At 60.3% G+C, this 19796-nt stretch overlaps 1 protein-coding gene across 1 annotated transcript in view; it reads right to left on the bottom strand.

Annotated features, from left to right (window-relative positions):
• LRP1 (LDL receptor related protein 1) overlaps window positions 1-19796 on the bottom strand; it is an 89441-nt gene that overhangs the window by 7812 nt on the left and 61833 nt on the right. Inside the window, exons 36-72 of the mRNA XM_075737689.1 lie at window positions 19275-19406; window positions 18911-19045; window positions 18695-18824; window positions 17974-18100; window positions 17708-17859; window positions 17419-17543; window positions 16772-17143; window positions 15374-15563; window positions 14754-14958; window positions 14367-14559; window positions 13834-13959; window positions 13604-13732; window positions 13004-13123; window positions 12194-12307; window positions 11599-11748; window positions 11222-11356; window positions 10570-10686; window positions 10203-10331; window positions 9611-9733; window positions 9028-9168; window positions 8738-8925; window positions 8304-8487; window positions 7995-8080; window positions 7512-7631; window positions 6924-7111; window positions 6471-6676; window positions 6044-6232; window positions 5690-5838; window positions 5094-5187; window positions 4523-4639; window positions 4293-4412; window positions 3739-3861; window positions 3228-3353; window positions 2836-2952; window positions 838-944; window positions 500-632; window positions 127-246 (exon numbers count right to left, since the gene is read on the bottom strand). Of these exons, the coding sequence (XP_075593804.1) occupies window positions 127-246; window positions 500-632; window positions 838-944; window positions 2836-2952; window positions 3228-3353; window positions 3739-3861; window positions 4293-4412; window positions 4523-4639; window positions 5094-5187; window positions 5690-5838; window positions 6044-6232; window positions 6471-6676; window positions 6924-7111; window positions 7512-7631; window positions 7995-8080; window positions 8304-8487; window positions 8738-8925; window positions 9028-9168; window positions 9611-9733; window positions 10203-10331; window positions 10570-10686; window positions 11222-11356; window positions 11599-11748; window positions 12194-12307; window positions 13004-13123; window positions 13604-13732; window positions 13834-13959; window positions 14367-14559; window positions 14754-14958; window positions 15374-15563; window positions 16772-17143; window positions 17419-17543; window positions 17708-17859; window positions 17974-18100; window positions 18695-18824; window positions 18911-19045; window positions 19275-19406 (5412 nt within the window). The remainder of the gene's footprint in view (window positions 1-126; window positions 247-499; window positions 633-837; window positions 945-2835; window positions 2953-3227; window positions 3354-3738; window positions 3862-4292; window positions 4413-4522; window positions 4640-5093; window positions 5188-5689; window positions 5839-6043; window positions 6233-6470; window positions 6677-6923; window positions 7112-7511; window positions 7632-7994; window positions 8081-8303; window positions 8488-8737; window positions 8926-9027; window positions 9169-9610; window positions 9734-10202; window positions 10332-10569; window positions 10687-11221; window positions 11357-11598; window positions 11749-12193; window positions 12308-13003; window positions 13124-13603; window positions 13733-13833; window positions 13960-14366; window positions 14560-14753; window positions 14959-15373; window positions 15564-16771; window positions 17144-17418; window positions 17544-17707; window positions 17860-17973; window positions 18101-18694; window positions 18825-18910; window positions 19046-19274; window positions 19407-19796) is intronic.

The raw sequence follows: 19796 nt of genomic DNA, 5'->3' as shown, positions 1-19796 counted from the left end.
GAGCTCTGGGACTGTCACCCCTCCCCAGCGTGCGGGTGCTTGGGGCAGGCTGCTGCCCCTCCAGGCAGATGTGTGCCAGGCAGGGGCCTTGCCAGGAGCAAGGAGAGGCAACATGGTGTCACTCACAGCACTCCTCCGGGTTTTCATCTGAGTTATCCCCGCAGTCATCCTCCCCATCACACTTCCAGGCCAGGGGCTTGCACAGCGTGTTGTTGCACTGGAACTCATCCAGGGGGCACGTGCGAACTATGACAGCACGGGGCAGAAGACGACAAGTCAGCCAGTGCTGTCTGGTTGCCAAAATGCCGGTCTGGGGCCACAACTCCAATTTCCAGCATAGCTGGGGGCTCTCCAGGGCCATGCATGGCCTGGGGCCAGGCAGAGCAGTGCTGACACACACACAGGGGAGCACTCCCACTTGCAGTGGGGACACAGGCGACAGGAGGGCATGGGGGGGAAGATGACCAGTTCCGAGTGAGTCACGCAGCACAGCTGTTACCTCCAGTGCCACAGTTCTCCTCGTCGGTGCCGTCCATGCAGTCTGCATCAGCGTCGCAGCGCCAGCGCATGGGGATGCAGTGCCCATTCTTGCACTGGAACTGGTCGAACTCGCAGCGTGGCGTGCAGTCTTTCTGCGAGGAAGTGCGAGAGACGCTGGTCAGCAGAGACACTCCCAGCTGTGGCAGCCTCCCGCCCTGTGACTGCACCCAGGACCAGGCTCGCAGCCCCCCCCTTGGTGGCAAGGGACCACTGGCAGACTGGGTGGGACGTGTACCCACTCCCACATGTGGGCAGGGAAAAGGTGCCGGCAGGGAGCCCCTGCCATTGATACCATACCTCGTCAGAGCCATCCGCGCAGTCATGGTCCCCATCGCACTTCCACCTGCCGGCGATGCAGCGGCCGTTGGCACACGAGAACTCGCTCTCCGAGCAGGGCCGGGGCGCTGGGGACAGAGAACACAGGGCATCCCCCTGAGCGCGGGCTGCAGGCAGGTCTGCAAGGGCAGGAGGTCTCCCTGGCCAACAGCTCAGGGGGCACAGGCTGACACAGACACACATCCAGTGGCACGGGGGACAGGGTGGGGTGCAAGCAGAGCTGAGGGAACTGCCAGAGGGGCACGGCTGATACCACCTCCCAGCCCCCTTCCCATCCCACTCCAGGGCTCCCACATCCCTGCAGGAAACGGAGCTTTCAGGGGTTATTATGGCCATACAGACTCCCCCCTGGCAGCTTCCCGGCTGCACATGTCCCCCCAGGTCATTCTCCACCAAAGGCAGCAGTACCCCCACAGCTCCCTGCTGCCCCACCAGCAGCGGTGGGCAAGAGGAAAGGCAGCTGCACCCTGCCCAGTTCTGGCAGAGCCAGCACACCTGTCCCCCCTCTCGCAGGGCATTGGGGCAGACTCCCCCTCGCAGCTCAACGCACCCGCCGGGCCGGCACCAACACCGTCGGTGCCAAATCCATCCGCAGCAGGACAGCACGCGGTGCAGCCTCCTGCCCAGGATGGCTCTCGGGACCCTTCCCCTCCCCATTGACCTAGGTGTAGGATGTGTTGAGGTGGGCAGCCCCTCTGGCCGCAGTGTGGAAGCCAACAGGACTGCAGGGACAGAGGGGGGCAGAGGGTGTCCAGCTGGAGCAGGAAGGGGCAGGGTGGGGACAGATTTTGGAGCCATGAGCCATGCACGGGCCCCGGTAGTGGAGGCAGCAGGGTTGGACCCTCCCTGACTGCAGCTCCAGTGGAGGGAGATGCTGGTGCTGACGCTCAGTAAATCTGCCTGGATTGTCCAGTCCCAACCCCTCTGCCCTCACCTAGAATTTCTTGTCTTCATTCATTTTAGAGAGGCTGTACATGGAATTAAAAGATTTTGGCAGGAACCTACCTCTGAGCGCCCCATAACGACAGTGTGAAAATGGAGAAAAACATAAGATGAAGTGAAATGGCACAAACTCAAAAACACAACGTGAAATCAACAGAAAAGGAAAAAAAAAAGTTGCACCCTAGAGAGCTGCAGAGAGACAGAGGGACCCGGGGCTGGCACTGCATGGTGGGAAGAGGGTCTCGCTCTGCCTGGGCCCCTACAGCTGGCAGCAGACCCCAGTGCCATCCCATGGGCAGCCTGGGCCCCACTGGAGGGACAGGACTGGGCTCCTGCCCACAGCAGAGCCCCAAGAACCATCTCGTCCACGTGGACGGTCATGGTCCTCTGCTGCTCAGCAGGGTGGGTGGTGGCATGGCTCCGCTAACAGACAGTAACTCATTAAGGGGCAACAACTTGATCATCTGCCATGACTTTTGGGGACCAGCCGCCACACACTGGTCCAGGTCCAGGTTTATGACCTGTGTTGAGGTGGTTCCACAGTTCCCCACCCAAAGGCTCAGTGTGTCCCCACCATCTCCCCAGGCCAAACCACTTCAAAGGGTTTGGGGCCAAAAGCACGGGGCAATGGTCTAAAGCAAAGCTGCTCCACCACGAGTGGGACGAGGTGCCCGTGAGCCCCATGGGTGAGCGTGGCCGGACAGGGCCCGTGTGCTGCCTGCCAGCAACGGCACTGGGGTCACCTCCTCCCTTTTACCTGTCCCACTTGGGGCCTCTCCTTGGAACAGCCAGCAGCCGAGTCCTGGCTGTGGGACCGGGCTAGCTGGTCCCCTGGAGTCAGGCACGTTCTGTCCAGGGAGAGAAGGCTGCTCCCCGGCCATCAGTCCCAGCCAGCCTGATGCTTCCCCCCGCAGCTGGGAGCACTGGCAGGCAGAGGGCCTGGGGGCACCTGAACTGCTCCCCTCTCCACTGCACAGCTGGTTCCTGAGATAGCAAAGGCTCGAAGGCGGCACGTACTGCAGCTCTCCTCATCCGAGTTGTCTCCACAGTCATTGTCGTAGTCGCACTGCCAGCGACCCGGCACGCAGCGGTTGTTCTTGCAGCGGAACTGGTAGGGCTCGCAGGTGCGTTCGTCTGAGAGGGGCAGGACAGGGACAGGCATCAGCATTGCCGGGTGCAAGGGGAGGGATGGACACACCAGCTAGCAGGGGGGCAGTGCTGCTCTCTGCCAGCCTCCCTCCCACCCAGCCTTGCCCACTCGGTTTGGAAACGGAGGAGCAGCTAAAACCTCCCCCAGCCCCAGGCACACCAGGGAGGTGGAAGGGAAAGACAGCGGCAGGGCAGCCAGACCCTCAGGGAAGGGGGGGCACAAGATGCCCTTTAGGCTTATCTCCCCAGTCCCTGCTCACCACATTCCTCCTTGGGCTCATCGGACCCATCCCCGCAGTCATCCTCCCCGTCGCACTTCCAGCGCGCTGGGATGCACCTGCCAGAGTCCTTGCACCGGAACTCATCCACTCCACACGTCATTTGTGCTGGTGCGGAGAAACAAGATGACATGGATACGGGGAGGGGAGGTGGGGTTAGTACTGGCCAGGCATGTTTATTTCATCTGCAGGGCTGATGAACACCTTGTGCCAACAGCCTGGAGCTGACTGCAGCACCCCTGCTTGGAACAGGGTGGGCAAGATCGCCCTCTTTCAAACAATTCTCCAAAGATAAGTCAGAGGAAGGAGTATCTCAGCAGGACAGATCCAGACAAAGCCACCACCACCATCACCCACTGCCCACAGCACCTCAGGGGACTGAGCAGGGACCCGCCATCCCACAGGCAGAGACACACAGACGTGACCGGGTGTGGGGGAGCTCCTGGGACTGGTGTGGCCAGACCCACCCGCCCCTCCCCGTGCAGGCTCTTACTGCAGTTGGCAGGTTCATCTGAGCCATCCACACAGTCGTTGTCCCGGTCGCACACCCAGACGCGGGGGATGCAGCGCTTGGTGATCGCACACTGGAACTGGTTGGGGGCACAAGTCACCTCCGCTGCAGGAGGGAGAAGCAGAGTCAGCAGAGGCAGCGGGGCAGGCAGGGGTCTGCCAGCCACCACCCCACAAAAACAACTGCACAGAGCAGAGAGATGTGAAGATGCTGTGGGCATCACAAGAAGTGTCTGGCCATGCTTGGTGACCATGTGTGGAGAGGGGAGGGGAACAGAGCCCTGCGGTGGCCTCAGAAGCCTCAACCAGCTGCAGGGAGACAGGGCAGAAGCCACAAGATCCCTAGCTGTGCGACAGGCTCAGTGCAAATCCATGGCAAATATTGAACTTGCCACTCCGAGGGATTTAAGGATTTTGTTTCCGCTAGGAAACAGAAGCGTCTGTAGGAGCAGCAGGGTGACGGTGGACAGAGGCTCTACACAGAGCAGAGGTAAGGATGTTCCCCATCCCTAACATGGTTAACAGCTCCCCACTTACGGCAGTCCTTCTCATCCTCGCCGTCACCGCAGTTGTCCTGACCATTGCAGCGGAAAATGCCAGGGATGCAACGGTTGGTGTTCGTGCATTTGAACTGACTGGGCAGACAGACGTGGATATCTGGGAAGGGAGGCAGCACGGTCAAAAGCTGACACGCTGCATCTCTGCTCTACTGGGATGGTGCAGCCCTGCTGGGGTTTGAGGGCCACAAGGGCAGGCAGAGAACCTACCACAGTTGGCTTCATCCGAGTTGTCCTGGCAGTCGTTGTCTCCATCACAGATGAAGGCTGGGTTGGTGCAGATCCCAGTGGAGCACTGGAACTGCCCCGGCCTGCATTTGAACTCAGCTGTGGGGTGAGTAAGACAGAGTGAAACATTTGCTCTGGGGAACATTTTCAGGGCAAACCTTAACCTCCCGCTTTTCCCTCTGGGGTCTTCAGCAGGGACTGAGCAACCAGCACCCAACCCTGGGCTCTGGTGCAGTGAAGGGGTAGCTCTGCTCCAAGGGCAGCAGTTGGCTGCTGTCCTCCACAGGGCGATACGTCACACAGGTACAGCACATTATCCCGCTGTTCTCTGAGCCCTGTTAATGGGATAACCCTCCTCTCCGCCAGAGCCAAGCACGGAGCAGCAGTGCTGTCCCGAAGCCAGAGCAGCAGCAGGGCTTTGGGGGACCAGCTGCACAAGCAGCACCAGGCTGCTCCAGACAGCACACAGATGCTGTAGGGCTGGCAAGAGCTGGGCAGTGTGGTCAGGGTGCTGGGACACCGTGGGCTGTGGTCAGCCCTGCTCGGCACTCACGGCAGTCCTCTGGCTCATCTGAACGGTCCCCGCAGTCGTCCTCGGTGTCGCATTTCCACCAGAAAGGGATGCACTTGTCATTCTTGCAGACAAACTGGGATGGAGAGACAACCTTGTGACAGCGGCTCGGAGTGGGGAGGGAGGACCCCAGGTGGCTTTGTCCCCAGGGAACTCTGCCAAGGGCACTGATCTCTGTGCTGTCCCTTTCCAGGCATCCCCACATTACTCTGTGTCCTGACCTGGAGCAAAGCCTTAACCCTGAGCCCACATCACACAGCCTCTGGGGTTTGAAGGAGGGACAGGGGGAGGCAGAAGGTCATTCCAGAGCCGGAGGGTCTCTGGCTCCCCTGGGCACCCTCAAACGACTGCAGTATGTAAGTGCTGGGAAGTGCCACAGGAGGGAGGTGTTGCCCGCGTCTGGAGAAGGCATGTGCACACCAGCACCCAGGTGCACAGTGCTGGCACCAGCACAAGCAGAGGAGCTGGGACCTGGTGAAACCATGGCGGGGGGACACGCACACGGGCACAGGCACACGCTTGCTGCAGGGGGGGATGCCCACACAGGCAGGTGCAGGCAGGGGCAGGCAGGCTGTTACCTGGCTGGCTGTGCAGTTGGAGACGCAGGTTTTGCCATCGCTGCCCAAATAGAAGTTGGTGGGACACGCACACTTGTGCCCACCACCCGGCGAGAGAAGGCAGAGGTTGCTGCAGCCGGCATTGTTGGTCTTGCAGGGATGGTTGGGAACTGGGGAGGGTAGGGAGACAACTGTGAGTCAGACCAAGGTGGGAGACCCTCAGGTTGGCATGTGAACCCCCAGCTGCACCACGCACCCCTCTCCTGCACTCCTTGCCCAAACTGGCATCTCTTTGCACATCGTGCCCAATCCCAACCTCCTGCCTAGGCTACTCTGCAACGCCAGGGCCACCCCAGCCCCAGCCCCACAGCTCACCATCAGGCTGGCGATAGGGGTGGTAGATGTGGATGTCCATGGGGCGGTGCAGCGTGCTGATCAACAGGGTCTTGTTGGCTCCTGTAGTCTTGTGGGCCCGGTTGATGGACTTGGTCTCCCAGTCGGTCCAGTAAATGAAATCCTCAAAGAGGGTGAGCGCAAAGATGTGCGGGATATCCTGGCTCAGCACTGCAAGGGGGAGCGGGTGGCTCAGCACAGGGCTGCCCCACGCCACCCCTCCCACAGCACAGTCTTTCTCCAGGGACAGCTCAGCCAGGGACCAAGCCTCTTCCCCTGGTCAGAGGCACAGAGGAGCTGCTGGAGCTGGCGACCGTACACAGCAGCCCTGGCTCCTGCTTTCGTGACCAATCCAAAGTCCACACCCCACAAAAGCCTGGCAGTGCCCCGGGAGCCCCAGCACTCTCACCTGTGTGCCGGTTGGAGCCATCCAGGCTGGCAAACTCGATGTAGTCCTCCCGCGCATCCGCCCAATAGATTCGGCTGTTGATGTAGTCAAGGGTGAGGCCATTGGGCCAAGTTATCTTGGTGTCAACAATGACGCTGCGGTTGGTGCCATCCATGCCAATCTTCCCGATCAGGGAGTGGTCCCCCCAGTCTGTCCAGTACAGGTAACTGGGGATGAAACAGAAGAGCAGAGGGAGGCTGAGTCTGGCCCAAGCCACAACAGCGGCCGCATTCTGCCCGTCGTGTGGCTAAACCATGCGGGTGCAGGGCAGGGAGAAGCAGCCAGGTGTCCTGGAAGCGAGGAGGGAAGGCCTCGTCCCATCTCCCAGCCTCCAGGACTATGGCAAGGCAGCAGAGAGGCCGCCAGCCCCCTTCCTGCACAGAGGGGAAAGTGCAGGTCCCCCCAGGCTCTCACCCATTCTGCACATCCACCACCAGTGCCCGGGGCTCACGCAGGCCCGAGTTCACCAGCACGGTGCGGTAGGCGCCGTTGAGCTTCGACACTTCAATGGTGTCCCGACCTTTGTCACACCAGTACAGGTTGCCCCCCACCCAGTCCACAGCCAGCCCGTCGGGGTTGCTGAGGCCAGTGCGGTGAAGAACCTGTCAGGAGAAAACAGAGATGTTGAGGCTCGACAGGGAGAACCAGATCCTGCCCTGGTCCCTCAGGGATGACAACATCCCTCTTCCCTGGCACATTGCCCCTGCAGACGGTTCTGCCCAGCTCCCTTTCCTCACCCCTCTCGTCCCCCAACCCTCCTTGCCTGCCGCTTTGGGGCAGCGTGGAGCCCACCTCTGATTGGGATGGTGCTGCAAAACATCCCCATAGCAACCTGGGCTGATGCCCCAAGCCCACTGATGGCCCCACAGCAGGGCTTGTGCCCTCTTCCCCCATGGTCCTGGTGCCAGTCTGGGTCCCCCTCAGCAGCCTCCCTGGGCAGGAGGTGGGTGAGGACCAGCAGCCTGAACCAGGGGTGCCCGAGGGGCCGCCTCAGTCCCCCACCTGAACATTGCTCCCATTGATGTGCATACGGCGGATCATGCTGCCCTGTGTGGTGACATCTGTCCAGTAGATCATCTGCTCCCGATAGTCAAAATCCAGAGCCACTGCGTTGTTCAGCCCCTGGGAGGAAGGGAGAAGCGTTGGAACAGCCTCGCCTGCTAGCACAAGGTTACGGGGGCTTTACAAAGACCAGTGAGCCCCCAGCCTCAACTCCCGGTCCCTGCAGCAGAGAAGTTAAAACACACCTACAGACAACTGTTGTGCAACCCCTACCTTATAAAGGTCTGCTACCAACGAGCTATGCTTACATGGGACCTCCTGTATACTCATAGTGAGAGCTGCTGTTTATACAGGCTCTGCCATCTGCCTGGGAAGCCAAGAGCCCAAACTTCCAGGCTGGCAGGTCTCCAGGACCCCTCTCCAACCCCGAACCCCCGGCCATGTGGGGTTGGTGCCCCCTCTGGCTCCCAGCTCCCCTGGCACCTGCTTGAGCAGCGTGTAGTTGGAGCCATCCAGGTTGAGCTTCCTCAGGTAGTACCGGTTGGCAAAGATGAGGAAGGGCTCTTCATCTGCGCAGGGAAACCACGAGATATGTCAGGGAAGAGCCGCTGGGACGCGGGCAGATCCCCTGCAGACCTGCTGCCCTCCCTGCCCCACTGCTTCCCAGCTCTCCTTTGTGAGTCAGGTGCAGCTACTTCATCTTGCGGAGCACCGTGATCGATTCCAATGCCAGCAGCATCCCATGGTCACCAGAAGAGCATCCCTGCCTCCAAGTCCACTCTTGGCTCTCACCTGTGACAGCTTTACAGCTGGTGGGGTTGTCAGGTTTGAGCTTGTAGCCCTCTATGCACAGGCACTTGTAGCTCCCCAGAGTGTTGATGCACTTCTGGCTGCAGGGGTAGGTGGTGGAGCACTCATCGATGTCAATGCACGTCTTCCCATCGTCCTTCAGCCGGAACCCAGGGCGGCATCTACACTGCAGGAGGCAACCCGGAATTGTTAGACACATCCAGGGCCCACACGCTGGGACGTGACAGGCATCACCATGGGACCAGCGGGCTCAGGAACAGACAGCTTGCAGATTCAACAGCAGCACACACAAGCACAGGCCAAATTGCCCGTGCGTGCATCCCTTGCCCAGCTGGCACAGGACAGAAGCAACCCTCACGCTAAGAGTGTCTGTAGAGCATCCCTCCAGCTGACCCTCCCAGCCCACAGGTCCCTACCTTGTACCCAATCTTGAGGTCCTCGCACTCCTGGGAACAGCCGCTCAGCTTCTTGTTGAGGCACTCGTTGATGAAACAGTTGAGCTCATCCGAGCCGTCCGTGCAATCATTGTTGTTGTCGCAAAGCAATGCCTCCGGGATGCACTTCCCGTTCTTGCAGAGGAAGAAGGAGTCGTTGCACTTGTTTTCTGCAGTGGGGCGGAGAGGTGGCAGCAGCCGTCGGTGTCAGGCAGCCATCAGTGTCAGGCAGCTGGGTGGCCCCACTCCCCCGCCGCGGCCCCCGCAGGTACCTGGGCTGGTGCAGCGCGGGTTCTTGGGCGCCTCGTCCGAGTGGTCGTGGCAGTCGAACTCGCCGTCGCACTCCCATTGCCTGTTGCTGAGGCAGCGGCCGTTGGCGCAGCGGAACTCATGGGGGCCGCAGGTGGGGTACTCTGCAGGAGGGCGGCAGGCTCAGATGGCACAGTTCACCTTCCCGAGCCGGCCAGGAGTGACAGGGACACCGTGGCGGCTGGGCTGTGTGGAGCCATGGCACAGGTGCCCAAACCTCACTGCAGCCCGCCTCAGGACAGGGCTGCACCACAGGGGCCAAGGAGGTGGCAAATGTGGGTGGGTTTGGATCTCCAAAACTGCTCTGTGCCAGGGTGGATGCCCTGCAGTGGGGTGGGGGGGAACAGCTCCCCCACCCAACATAGAACCCCTCCTGCTCCTTTCTCCTGGTTCCCCCTCACCCTGCTCTCACATCAAACCCCTTCTGGATGATGAAGACCCTTCCAGGGTCCCATCTCAAAGCCCAGGAGACTCAGCGTGGCTGTCAGGGACAGTGCTACAGGAGATACTGCCCTCGCTGTCCTCCCTGGTCCTGCGGACACCCACCACACTCTGGGGACTCGTCCGAGCCATCACCGCAGTCATCATCATGGTCACAGACGAAGTGCTTGGGAATGCACTGGCGGTTTCCGCACATGAACTCCCGCTCGTCACACGTGTTGTTGTACACTGCAATGAGGCATCGCTGTCAGCGCCCTGCCAGACCGCATGCTCTCCTGCCTGCCCCCCAAGCCCTTCGTCTTGGGGCGCTGGGGACAAGAGCTGAGGCACAGACCAGTGGGGACAGGGACTCCCATTCCTTCGCCCCCAGCTTGAGGCCAGGCCTGTGCCCTCGTCCTGTGGCTGTGAACAGCACCGGGGCAACACGGTGCTTTTGGCTACTGCTCCGTGGGACAATGCTCTTCCTCTCCTCACAGCCAAGGAAAGCCACCCAAACATCCCCGTGCCCGGGTCTGCTGTGACCACAGCGCTGCAGTTTTCTCCTGCAAGCCTGGCAGGGAAGTGGCCAGGACAAAGCATCCCATCTGCTGCCAACAGGGACCCCAAGGAGCGGGGCTAGCCCCCCGGGCAGCTGCACTACACTGTGCTCCTCTCTAGCCCCTTGCACCACCACGCACCCAGCCCTCTAAGGACTCACGGCAGCCAGCAGCGAGGGTCTCATCAGCTCCGTCCGCACAGTCCTTGTCTCCGTCACAGAGCCAGCGCTCCGGCACGCACACATAGGTGCCCGGGCACTGGAAGGATCCCGTGCTGCAGGTGGTCAGCCCTGGGGAAGGGAGAAGCAGGAAGGAGGCCAGTCACCCCCACTGCTGGAGAACCAGCACGCTTGGGCTACGTGCCCCCATGTCTCGGGGGGACAGAACCCAGGAGAGCAGCGAGGACCATGGCACAGGAAAGCAAAGGTGGAAGAAGGGATGGGCAGAGGCAGGAATAAGATGCAGAGGTGGAGCAGCAGCGCGGGCAGGGACTGCGAGAGGTCAGAGCAGGGGCTGGAGCAGACTCACGGCAGCGGCTGTCCTCATCAGAGCCGTCCCCGCAGTCATCCGCCCCATCACACACCCAGAGCTTGGAGATGCAGCGGTGGTTGTTACACTCAAACTGCACGGGGTAGCAGAACTTGTCTGGGGGAGGATGAGAGGAGGGGTCAGAGCTAGGGCAATGATGGGGGAAGGACACGGCAGCAGGGCACAGGCAGGCTGGTCCACCCAGGCTCCAGGGTTGGAGCCCAGGGTGGTGCTAGGGCTACTGCTTGCCCAGATGTGGCAGTGGCCACATCACATGCTGATGGGCACTGCAGCTGCAGGACTGGTGTGGGATTCTCTGCTCTGGAACTGGGGAGGTTCCCCAGTTCCTCAGCACTGCCTGGGGTTTGTTCAGGGATGTTGGAACTAAAAAGGTAACTCAAGTGAGCTGTAACTGGCCACCTTCAAAATGACCATGGACACTTGTGCATGTGCTGAGCAAATAAACACACCAGGACACTTGCTTTGGTCACAGTTAAAAGCCCAAGCTTGTGGAATAAGACCACAGAAAGGGAAGAATCTGGAGTCTGGTCCTTGGCAGAAGGATGTCAGAGAGGAGAGGGTCCTGCCTCCCCTCCAGCATGCTTCGCTCGCCACCCCGTGCTATCACCCCAGAGTCCCTTGCTCTCCCCACCCTGCCGCTCACTGCAGTGAGTCTCGTCTTCTCCATTCTCGCAGTCGTCCTCTTTGTCACAGGTCCAAGTCATGGGGATGCACCTCCCGCTCGGGCAGGCGAAGTAATTGGCTGGACACTTGGGTTTCCTCCCACCTGGTTCGTGAAGGAAATGTCAGTAAGGGTGGTGGCGTGGACACGTCCTACCTCCTCCCAACCCAGAACTGCCTGACTCCAAAGGATTCCTCCCCCAAAAGCCCTCTGTGATCCCACATTTACCAGCGTGCAGAGCTGCGCAGGCAAAGGATGATGATCCCAGTGTGCAAATAAAGCATCCTCTGCCCAAACAGACCCCAAAGGGGAGCACCCGGTCAGAGGTTTCCTCTCCCCCCTCTCACCTGGGCAGTTGCGCTCATCTGAGTAGTCTCCGCAATCGTTCGCCCCATCGCACACCCAACTCGGAGCATAGCACAGAGAGGTGTGTTCACACTTCTGGAACGTGGTACCCTTCACTCCCAGCTTGAAATAGCTGCTGCAGTCAGTGGCGGCTGCAAGGAACCACACCAGGAGCCTCGGCTGACCGGTGCTGCTCGCCGGCAGCACAGCCCTTCGGTCCAGCTCCCACCGCACAGCACGAAACCTCGCCCTGCTGCTGCTAACCCTTCCCTCCCCAGAGCAGGGCTGAGCTGCCTCTGCCCCACATGTGCCCTGAGCTGCTGGGACCACATTAAGTGCTTCTGATGGGCTGTTGGGTGGTGAGGTGCTAAGCACAGCATGGGGGCTGCTTCCAGCTGGCAGGCTAACCTGGGCTGGCCTCTGCTGATGGGATGGGAGCCAGGGCCCTTCTCCCTCCCTAAGTCCCAAAGACTGGAACGAGTTGCAGGGCCCCAGGCCCCTGCCCACAGGCACAGAGGGCAGGAACATCACCAGAGCTACAGCAGGGCAGAGCTGGGGAAGCAGCAGGGAACACAGGACAGCAGCTGGGGCACTCACTGCAGTTCATTTCATCCGAAGCATCCTCACAATCGATGAACTGGTTACAGCGGCTCGAATTCCCAATGCAGCTCCCATCACGGCAGCGAAACTCGGTAGCAGCGCAGCTGGTTTCTGCAAGGGGGAATCCCCCACAGTGGATGAGGCTGGGCTGGGGGATCCAGCGCGTACAGCCACTCCACGGCCCCCATTCGCGTCACGGACGTGCACGCACGCACATACACCCGCTTCTCAGCCCGGCTACAGACTGCCTGATCCTACACTCCCAGCTCGGGTTCCCTCCCAGCTGAGTCCTGGTGCCTCTCCGGCGCATGCGCTCTGCCTGGCAGCCTGAGCTCGTCTCCCGAGCTGGCCTGTTGTTAGCAGGCCTCGATGGGCTCAGGGAAGCTCCCGACCTTCCCCGTCAGTTCTGAACCAAGCAGACAGGCTCTTGCAGCTCTGAAGGGACGCTGCCCTTGGGGACGCTCGGGTGCCCTTTCCTCAGGAGCACAGGAGCCATGAGGAGCACCGACACCGTGCCTTGCCATCGCCTTGTGTTCCTCCTGGGTGTCAAACCACTGTTCTCAGGAGGCTCTGGGTGCCGCATGGCCATGCCTGGGAGTTCTTCCTCCCAGCTGTCGGGGAGCAAGCTTTACAAAGTGATCTGTGGCACAAGCAGCACAAGATTTAGACCTTGACTGTCCATTAAGCCCTGGCTCTGCTCTGATCCTGTCAAGCTGAAGGTAACTCTTTCCCAAAGCCTCTGCCCCTGTCCCAGACAGCTGACTGAGCCCTGGCAAGGGCTGGCTGGGAGCCAACGAGCCTGCTTACTATTACACGGCACTTCGTCCGAGTTGTCCCCGCAGTCATCCACGCCATTGCACCAGTAGCGGCTGGCGATGCAGCGCCCGTTCATGCAGTGCAGGTAACCTTTCTTGCACTTGCGGCTGCCTGCAAGGGAGGAGGAGGAGGTGAGTGGGAGGAGAGGGTCTGCGCCCCCGGGGGCCTCAGCTCCGCAGGGACCCTTCAGCAGGGGAAGAAACTACACAGGCAGGATTAGGAAACAGGCTCCCTTGTGCTGTGCTGGCAATGTTGTGGGGTTAAGCTTGGCCTTTGCCCAGCAGAGACCTCTGAGGAGGAAGGGCTGGTGTTAGAGGGAGGGTGCTGCAGCCCCACACCAGGTCAGCTCAAGGTGTCTCACTCTCCAGCCTGCCTCCCAAAACTGGAAAAGACCTGGAGCCCTTAAAGCCTGGCCTGGCAGGCCCCATCTCTGGGAGGGCAAGAGGGACTGTGAGCACTTGAGGGACACAAAAAGACACCCAGGAGTCCTGGCTCCCTCTGCAGAGCAGAGCTGACAGCTCGAGCAGGGTGTCTGCACGTGCCAGGGGGTGTGCGTGTGTTTGAGCAAAGCAGCAAGAGGAGGAACCTTACTGCAGTAGGACTGCTTCTCGTCTGACTTGTCCTTGCAGTGGACCACACCGTCGCAGGTCCGGCTGAAGTCAATGCAGTCACCGTTCCCACACTCAAACTCGTCATGCATATTGCAGGTGGAATTCAGGGCTGTGGAGGGCGTGGGGAACATCAGCTCTGCCAGGCTGCAACTGGCCTCTCCTCCTCCCCTTCCCATCCCCATCAGCTCCCACTTCCACCCCCCCCTCCACCTTTGCAGGTGAAATCCTCCTGCAGGACGCGCTCGCCACGGCAGGAGCAGTTGACGTGTCCTTTGGGTGTGAGCAGACAGAGATCCTGACAGCCAGCATTGTTCAGCCTGCATGGGGACAGCTCACCTAGGAGAGATGGAGAGCAGTTATACTGGGGACAGTCTCAGCAGTCCCTTCCCCTTGTGCTCCCTGCTGGGGAAAGGAAAAGTTGGGGTTCCTCCCCAGGCTCTTCAGACAGGACTACGGGGGATGCATGGAGTTGGGGGCCTCCAGACTCCCCAGATCTGGCAAGGAAGATGCCCTGGGAAGAGCACAAATGGAGCAAATTCTCTCTCTCTTTTTTCAGCCTGCACAGGGTTCAGAGACAGGCGTGAGGGTCCCGAAGGGGCAATGACCAGCCAGGAAGGATGGTGGGATGGGTTCCCCCTTCCCCTGGCCTGCAGATGGGATGGAAGAGAGGGGGAGAGAGGTCTGGCAGAGGCAGGTGTGCAGGGGCCCGTGGCGGTGAGGCTGTGGGTGCTGGGGGTCCTTACAGCTGTCTGTGTCGTTGGCCACGGCAATGATGCCCATGGGCTGCTGGGGGATGTCAACTCGCAGAAGCTTCATGTCAGTGCCCACATACTTGTTGGCTCGTTGCACAGCCCTGCGCACCCAGTCTGTCCAGAAGATGTAATCACCGTAGACAGCCAGGCCAAAGGGGTGCACAGGCTCCGATTTCAGGATCACCTGCCGGACATTGGCAAACGTGAGCATGAGGGAACCTGGCTGTGGGACGCAGCAGCGCCTGTCCCAGGGGAAGGCCTGACATCCCCCCGTGCCCCAGGAACAGCCCCACTATTCTCTGACAACGCGCCAGCTCAAGTTTTGACACTCGCCGCTCTTCTCCCCATCTCTGCCACCGGGGCCAGGTCTGGACTCACATGGCGATGGGAGCCATCATATTCACAGCGTTCGATTTTGTCCAGCGTGGCATCAGAGAAGTAGATCTTCTCAGCCCTGTGGTCAATGGCCAGCCCATTGGGTGTCCGTATGTCCTGGTCAATGATGATGAGGACGTTGGCACCAGAGAGGGTGGCACGCATGATGCTGGGGTGCTGCTCATTCCAGTTAGTCCAGAACATCAGGCTGGAAGGGGAGAGACACGCAATGCCTTTGCAACCCCCGCTCTCTGCCACGTACGCGTTGGCTCAGCCCACCCCTCTGCTGCTGTGGGTCTTCCAGGGACTTTGGGATGGATGGGACATTGTCCCCAGATAAAAAGGGGTGGGAGGGGGGTGAACGAGGCCCCTACAGCCAACTGGGAAACATGGTACCCCATGGTACCAGCCAGCCAGAGAAGGGGATGGGATGGAGTTTCCATCTTTGCTTTGGGGTGCTGAAGGACATGCGGGCAGGGCACAGGGCCTTTCCTCCCGAGGGTCCAATTCTCTATGCTGGGAACCAGTGCTTCCTCCCCAGCAAAGGGGTGGCTGCCTGGATGCTGGCCCTGGGACCACATGGACCCCCGGGCAGGCTGGCTGGACCACCGACGGTCACTCACTTCTGGCACTCATCCAGCACAAAGGCCCGGGGGTGATCGTCCCCTGACATGGTGATCACTGTCTCCCTCTCAAAAGCCCCCAGGCGACTCTGGTCCACGGTGTGGCGGGTGATGGTGGAGGTGGTGTAGCTTGTCCAGTACAGCGTGTCCCAGCCGCGGTGGTACGCCAGCCCCTCCACTGAGCCCACGTCTGCAGGAGAGGAGGACAGGCAAGGGTTGCATCCAGCCCATGCTTCTGCATGGCTGCCCGGCTCACTTTGCACAGCCAGTGCTGACCGTGACACTCGGATGTGGCTTCTTTGGCAGCCTGAAGTTTTTGCTTTTAATTACACCCCCAAAAAAAATCCCTCAGAGACTCTGCTTGTGAACACCAAGGGGACTCAGCAGGGCTGGGCTGGTGTCTGTGCTAACAGGTGAGCTGAGACCCCAGGAGACTTCAGGGGCCTCCTGGGCAGACTTCTGCTACCAACGACTTCCTTGCAGGAAGGCTAAGCAATGCTCACCTACGACAAAAAGAGGACTTGAGCTCGGCTTTCAAGCTCGTGCTCTGATCATCTCCCCTGGCCTGGCCTTGCTCTGGGTCCCCTGTCCCCACAGCAGCTGTGCTGCGAAGGAGATGTCTCCCTCTGCCAGGGGAGAGCTAAGGCCCAGAGGCACAAAATGACAAGATGAAGACTCATAGCTGACCAAGGAGACCTTCCCTCCGGCTCCCAGGCCAGGAACTTGAACTGTCACCCATCCTTCCTCCCTCGTTAACGATCAGCAAAAGGTTTAATGAACCAGCTACGACAGATGGGCCCTGCTCTCCTGATCTCAGTGATAACAGCTATCCCAAGTGCCAAATGTAAATACACTCATTAGCGAGCACATCTATAACCCTTGCTGGAGGTGCTCCCTAGCGAGGAAGAGCAACAGACATGGTCTTTTCAACTGCTGTAGGAGCCAATAAAATTAACCAAGTGCAAACCGAGGGCTGGGGGTGAAGACAGGGCCAGGCTGGCAAGGTCTGCTCTGGCTTGACGGGTTTGTTTTGGAAGTTAAATGCAAACACAGAGCAGATCCCAAGTTTGCTGCAGTGCCTTGTTTCTAGAGCAATGCATACCCATGTGCACGCCTGAGCCTCGTGATACGCTCTCCTTGCTAGAACAAGCTCTGCAGGCTGCTCCTGACACTTGTGTCCTCTACCACAGGCTGCTGCCTCTTCCAGAGGCTCCGGTAGAAAGCTCACAGCTGAACCCTTAACAACTGCCTCTCGAAAAACACCAAAAAACATTAGCCGAGGAAAGGAAAACAAGCCCTTGGGCGAGGAAGGAGGGACCTCAGGAAGAGGTGGCGGGGGAGAACAGAAAAGAGGTGTCTGAGGACAGACGCCCGCGGAGGGAGCCCTATGACACTCACTCTCCACAATGGTCTTGCGCCCCGTGCCATCATCGTTGATCTGCTGTATGTTGCCGAAGTGGATGTCGCTGTAGAATATGCGGTTGCTGCCCTTGGAGCCGTAGCGGTAGTCGAAGGCCAGGGCGATGACATTCTTCATGTGCTCCGCGTCCTCGAAGGGTTTGATGGGCGCATTGAGGTTGTTCTCATCCGACAGGTGGATGCTCTTGAGGATGGTGCGCTCCGAATACAGCAGGTAGCCATCGTAGTCCCGGCAGCTCACCCCATCCTCAGACAGCATGCCGTGAGCGCAGGCACACGTCCTCTGCCCGCCACCCCGGAACAGGCAGAGCTGCTGGCAGCCCCCGTTGCTCTGGGCACAGATGTTGGTGCCTGGGGAGGAAAGAGGGGATTGTTCGAGGGACTGGGCAGGCTCTGTGTAGGAGGATGCTCCCGCTTAGCTGCTTTTCATCTCTCCCCACTCCCAGAGGAAGTGGGTGAAGAAAGGGGCTCGGCCCACAGCGTGACACAGTTCTTTGACGAGGACACAGTGGCCTGTTTGTTTCCATCCCCCTCCCCGCATCTGCCTGCCGTGGGAGCCCAGCCCAGGTGGCTGTCGGCGCTCGGCAGCACTGCACGAGGGGCTGCCACCCCACTCCGGGACGCACCCTTCTGCCTGGCCCGGTTAAAGACTTTGATGTCCTTGAGCTGCACGCCAATCCCTGTCCGCAGGGATACAGACTCGGTGGCGTTGTCCTTGTTGCCTCTTTTGATGGAGCCATTTGCGTGAGTCCTAAGAAAGGACAGAGTCACCGAGCAACCGACACAGAGCCCACCTCAGCAGCACTCTGCGGCAGGACCCAGCTCTGCCACCTTCCCCATAGCGCCCGCCAGCTCCCCCGCCACAGCCAGTGCCTGGGGCACCCCCACCAATGCTGGGCCCCTCAGGCACCGTACCTATCACTCCAGTAAATGTACTCCTCAAAGACCGACACCGAGAACATGTCCATGTTGTTGCTGGATAGAACGACCTCTCGGTTTTCACCTGTCTCCAGGTCGATTCGTTCAATCTTGTCTGTCCGGGCATCACACCAGTAAAGCTTCCCATCCTGAGGTGATGAGGAAGGATCCCAGTTAGCAATGGAGCAGTGCACCAGGGCCCCACCAGCCGGGGCACGGCTGCAGGAACCCTTGGGGACCGTCCTCCCAGCTGGTGGCTGTACCTCATAGTCAACAGATATCCCGTTGGGCCAACTGATGCTGACGTTCACCAGCACCATCCGCTCGGTCCCGTCCAGGCGTGACCGTTCGATGCGGGGGTACTGCCCCCACTCTGTCCAGAACAGATACCTGCAGGGGACAGCAGGGACGTGACCATGGGGCTGGCCAGCAGCAGCATCCTTCGGCCTTTTGGCCATCGGAGCAGAAGACAAACACCTCTGCCCCTCGTCCCTCTACACCAGGGCCTCAGTCCAGACTCCTGGTGATCTGGCAGCCTCCTGGCCACCACGTGCCTGCAGTCCATGCTGCAGCTGGGGAAAGGAGCGCTGCATTGCAGCTGGACACAGCCCAGAAACCAGCTCGTGTGCCAAGCACGTAAGGTGCTGTTCTCCATCCTTCCCCAGACCCACACGACTCTCCTCTCCCTATGACTCTGTCCAACGCTGGAGCTGGTCTGGGGCGGCTCCACTTGGATTTTCTGAGGTGCTGGCACCCACGAAGTCACAGGGAGCTCCCAGGAAGCTCAGCCCATCAGCAAAAGGGTGGTTAAACCCAGCTGGTTTGGACACCGGGGGCCTGTCCTCTGGTGTGGCAGGAGACCTACGAGTCCTTTTCCACTGCGTGCAAACTGCACAGCTCTGCAGGGAGGGCGCCGGGGGTCTCCAGTTCCTGTCCACCCCCCAGATGACACCCCTCTCTGAGCAGCTTTGTGCAATGTCTTACCCCTTCTCTGGATGGACTGTGATGGCCCGTGGCTTGTCCAGCCCCTGCGAGATGACCACATAGCGGAAGGACCCATTCAGTCTGGCCACCTCAATGACGTCGAAGCCCTGGTCCGTCCAGTAGATGTTTCCTGCAGAGAGGGGATGGTGAACACCGGTGGGAGCCCCGCTCCCCGCCTGCCCATCCTCTCCTCCCTGCTCCAGAGCCCTGTCTCACCAGCGATCCAGTCCACAGCAATGCCCTCCACGCGGCCAATACCATTGGTGACCACGTCCTCTCGCCACGTCTGGTCCCGCTTGGCCCGGCTGATGGTGCTCAGCCCCATGTCCACCCAGTAAATGGTGTCGTTCTCTGAGAGGGGCCAGGCAGGAGAGCAGGTGTCAGTGACCGCCTCTGGGTCACCCCAAGGGTGGGGCAGACCTGGGCTGAGCTGCACCCTGCAGACCCGGCATGGGGACCTGAAACCCTCCCTCAGCCAGACGCTCTAGGGTTGAGCAGGAGGGTCTGGTGGTGGTCCTTCTCACACTCCCCCTCCCCGACTTCTCCAGCCCTCTTGTCCCACTCCCAGCCCCCACGGCACCTGCGTGGAAGTCGATCCCCACGGCCAGAGAGGTCCCTGACACAGGCACAAGAGCATCCGACTTGTCGTTAGGGTCCAGGGGAATGCCACGGATCCCCTCGTGGACCGAATACAGGAGGAAGGAGCCAACACCTGCGACACAGATGCGGGGACAGTCAGACACGTACTACAAATCACACCCTGTCCCTTCAAAGGACATCCACAACTCATAGAAAATTGTGACAGCAGCTCTGTGGAGGAGCACGAGCCTGGCAGGGCTGGTTGGGAGGGCCTGACCCTGCCACGACAGCAGCACCACAAGTCCCAGCCGGGGCAGACAGCCCAGGACAGCAGAGGGACAGGCAGGGCAGGGCTGAACTGCGGTGGCTGGACGTGCTGGCAGGCTGTGCGGCTGCCTGAAACATCCCCGCACAGGCAGCCCCTGCGCCCACCTCTCAGCTGACTCCAAGGCTGACGCATATGAGACGTGGGCTGGCAGCGTGAGCGGTAGCTCCGCAGGCAGCCGGGGAGGTGGGGGGAGGC

The sequence above is a fragment of the Balearica regulorum genome, chromosome 29, assembly GCF_011004875.1.
Source record: "Balearica regulorum gibbericeps isolate bBalReg1 chromosome 29, bBalReg1.pri, whole genome shotgun sequence".
NCBI classification, from domain to species: Eukaryota; Metazoa; Chordata; class Aves; order Gruiformes; family Gruidae; genus Balearica; species Balearica regulorum.
The sequence above is the reverse complement of the archived record's forward strand: the minus strand, read 5'-3'. Positions and strand labels throughout refer to the sequence as shown.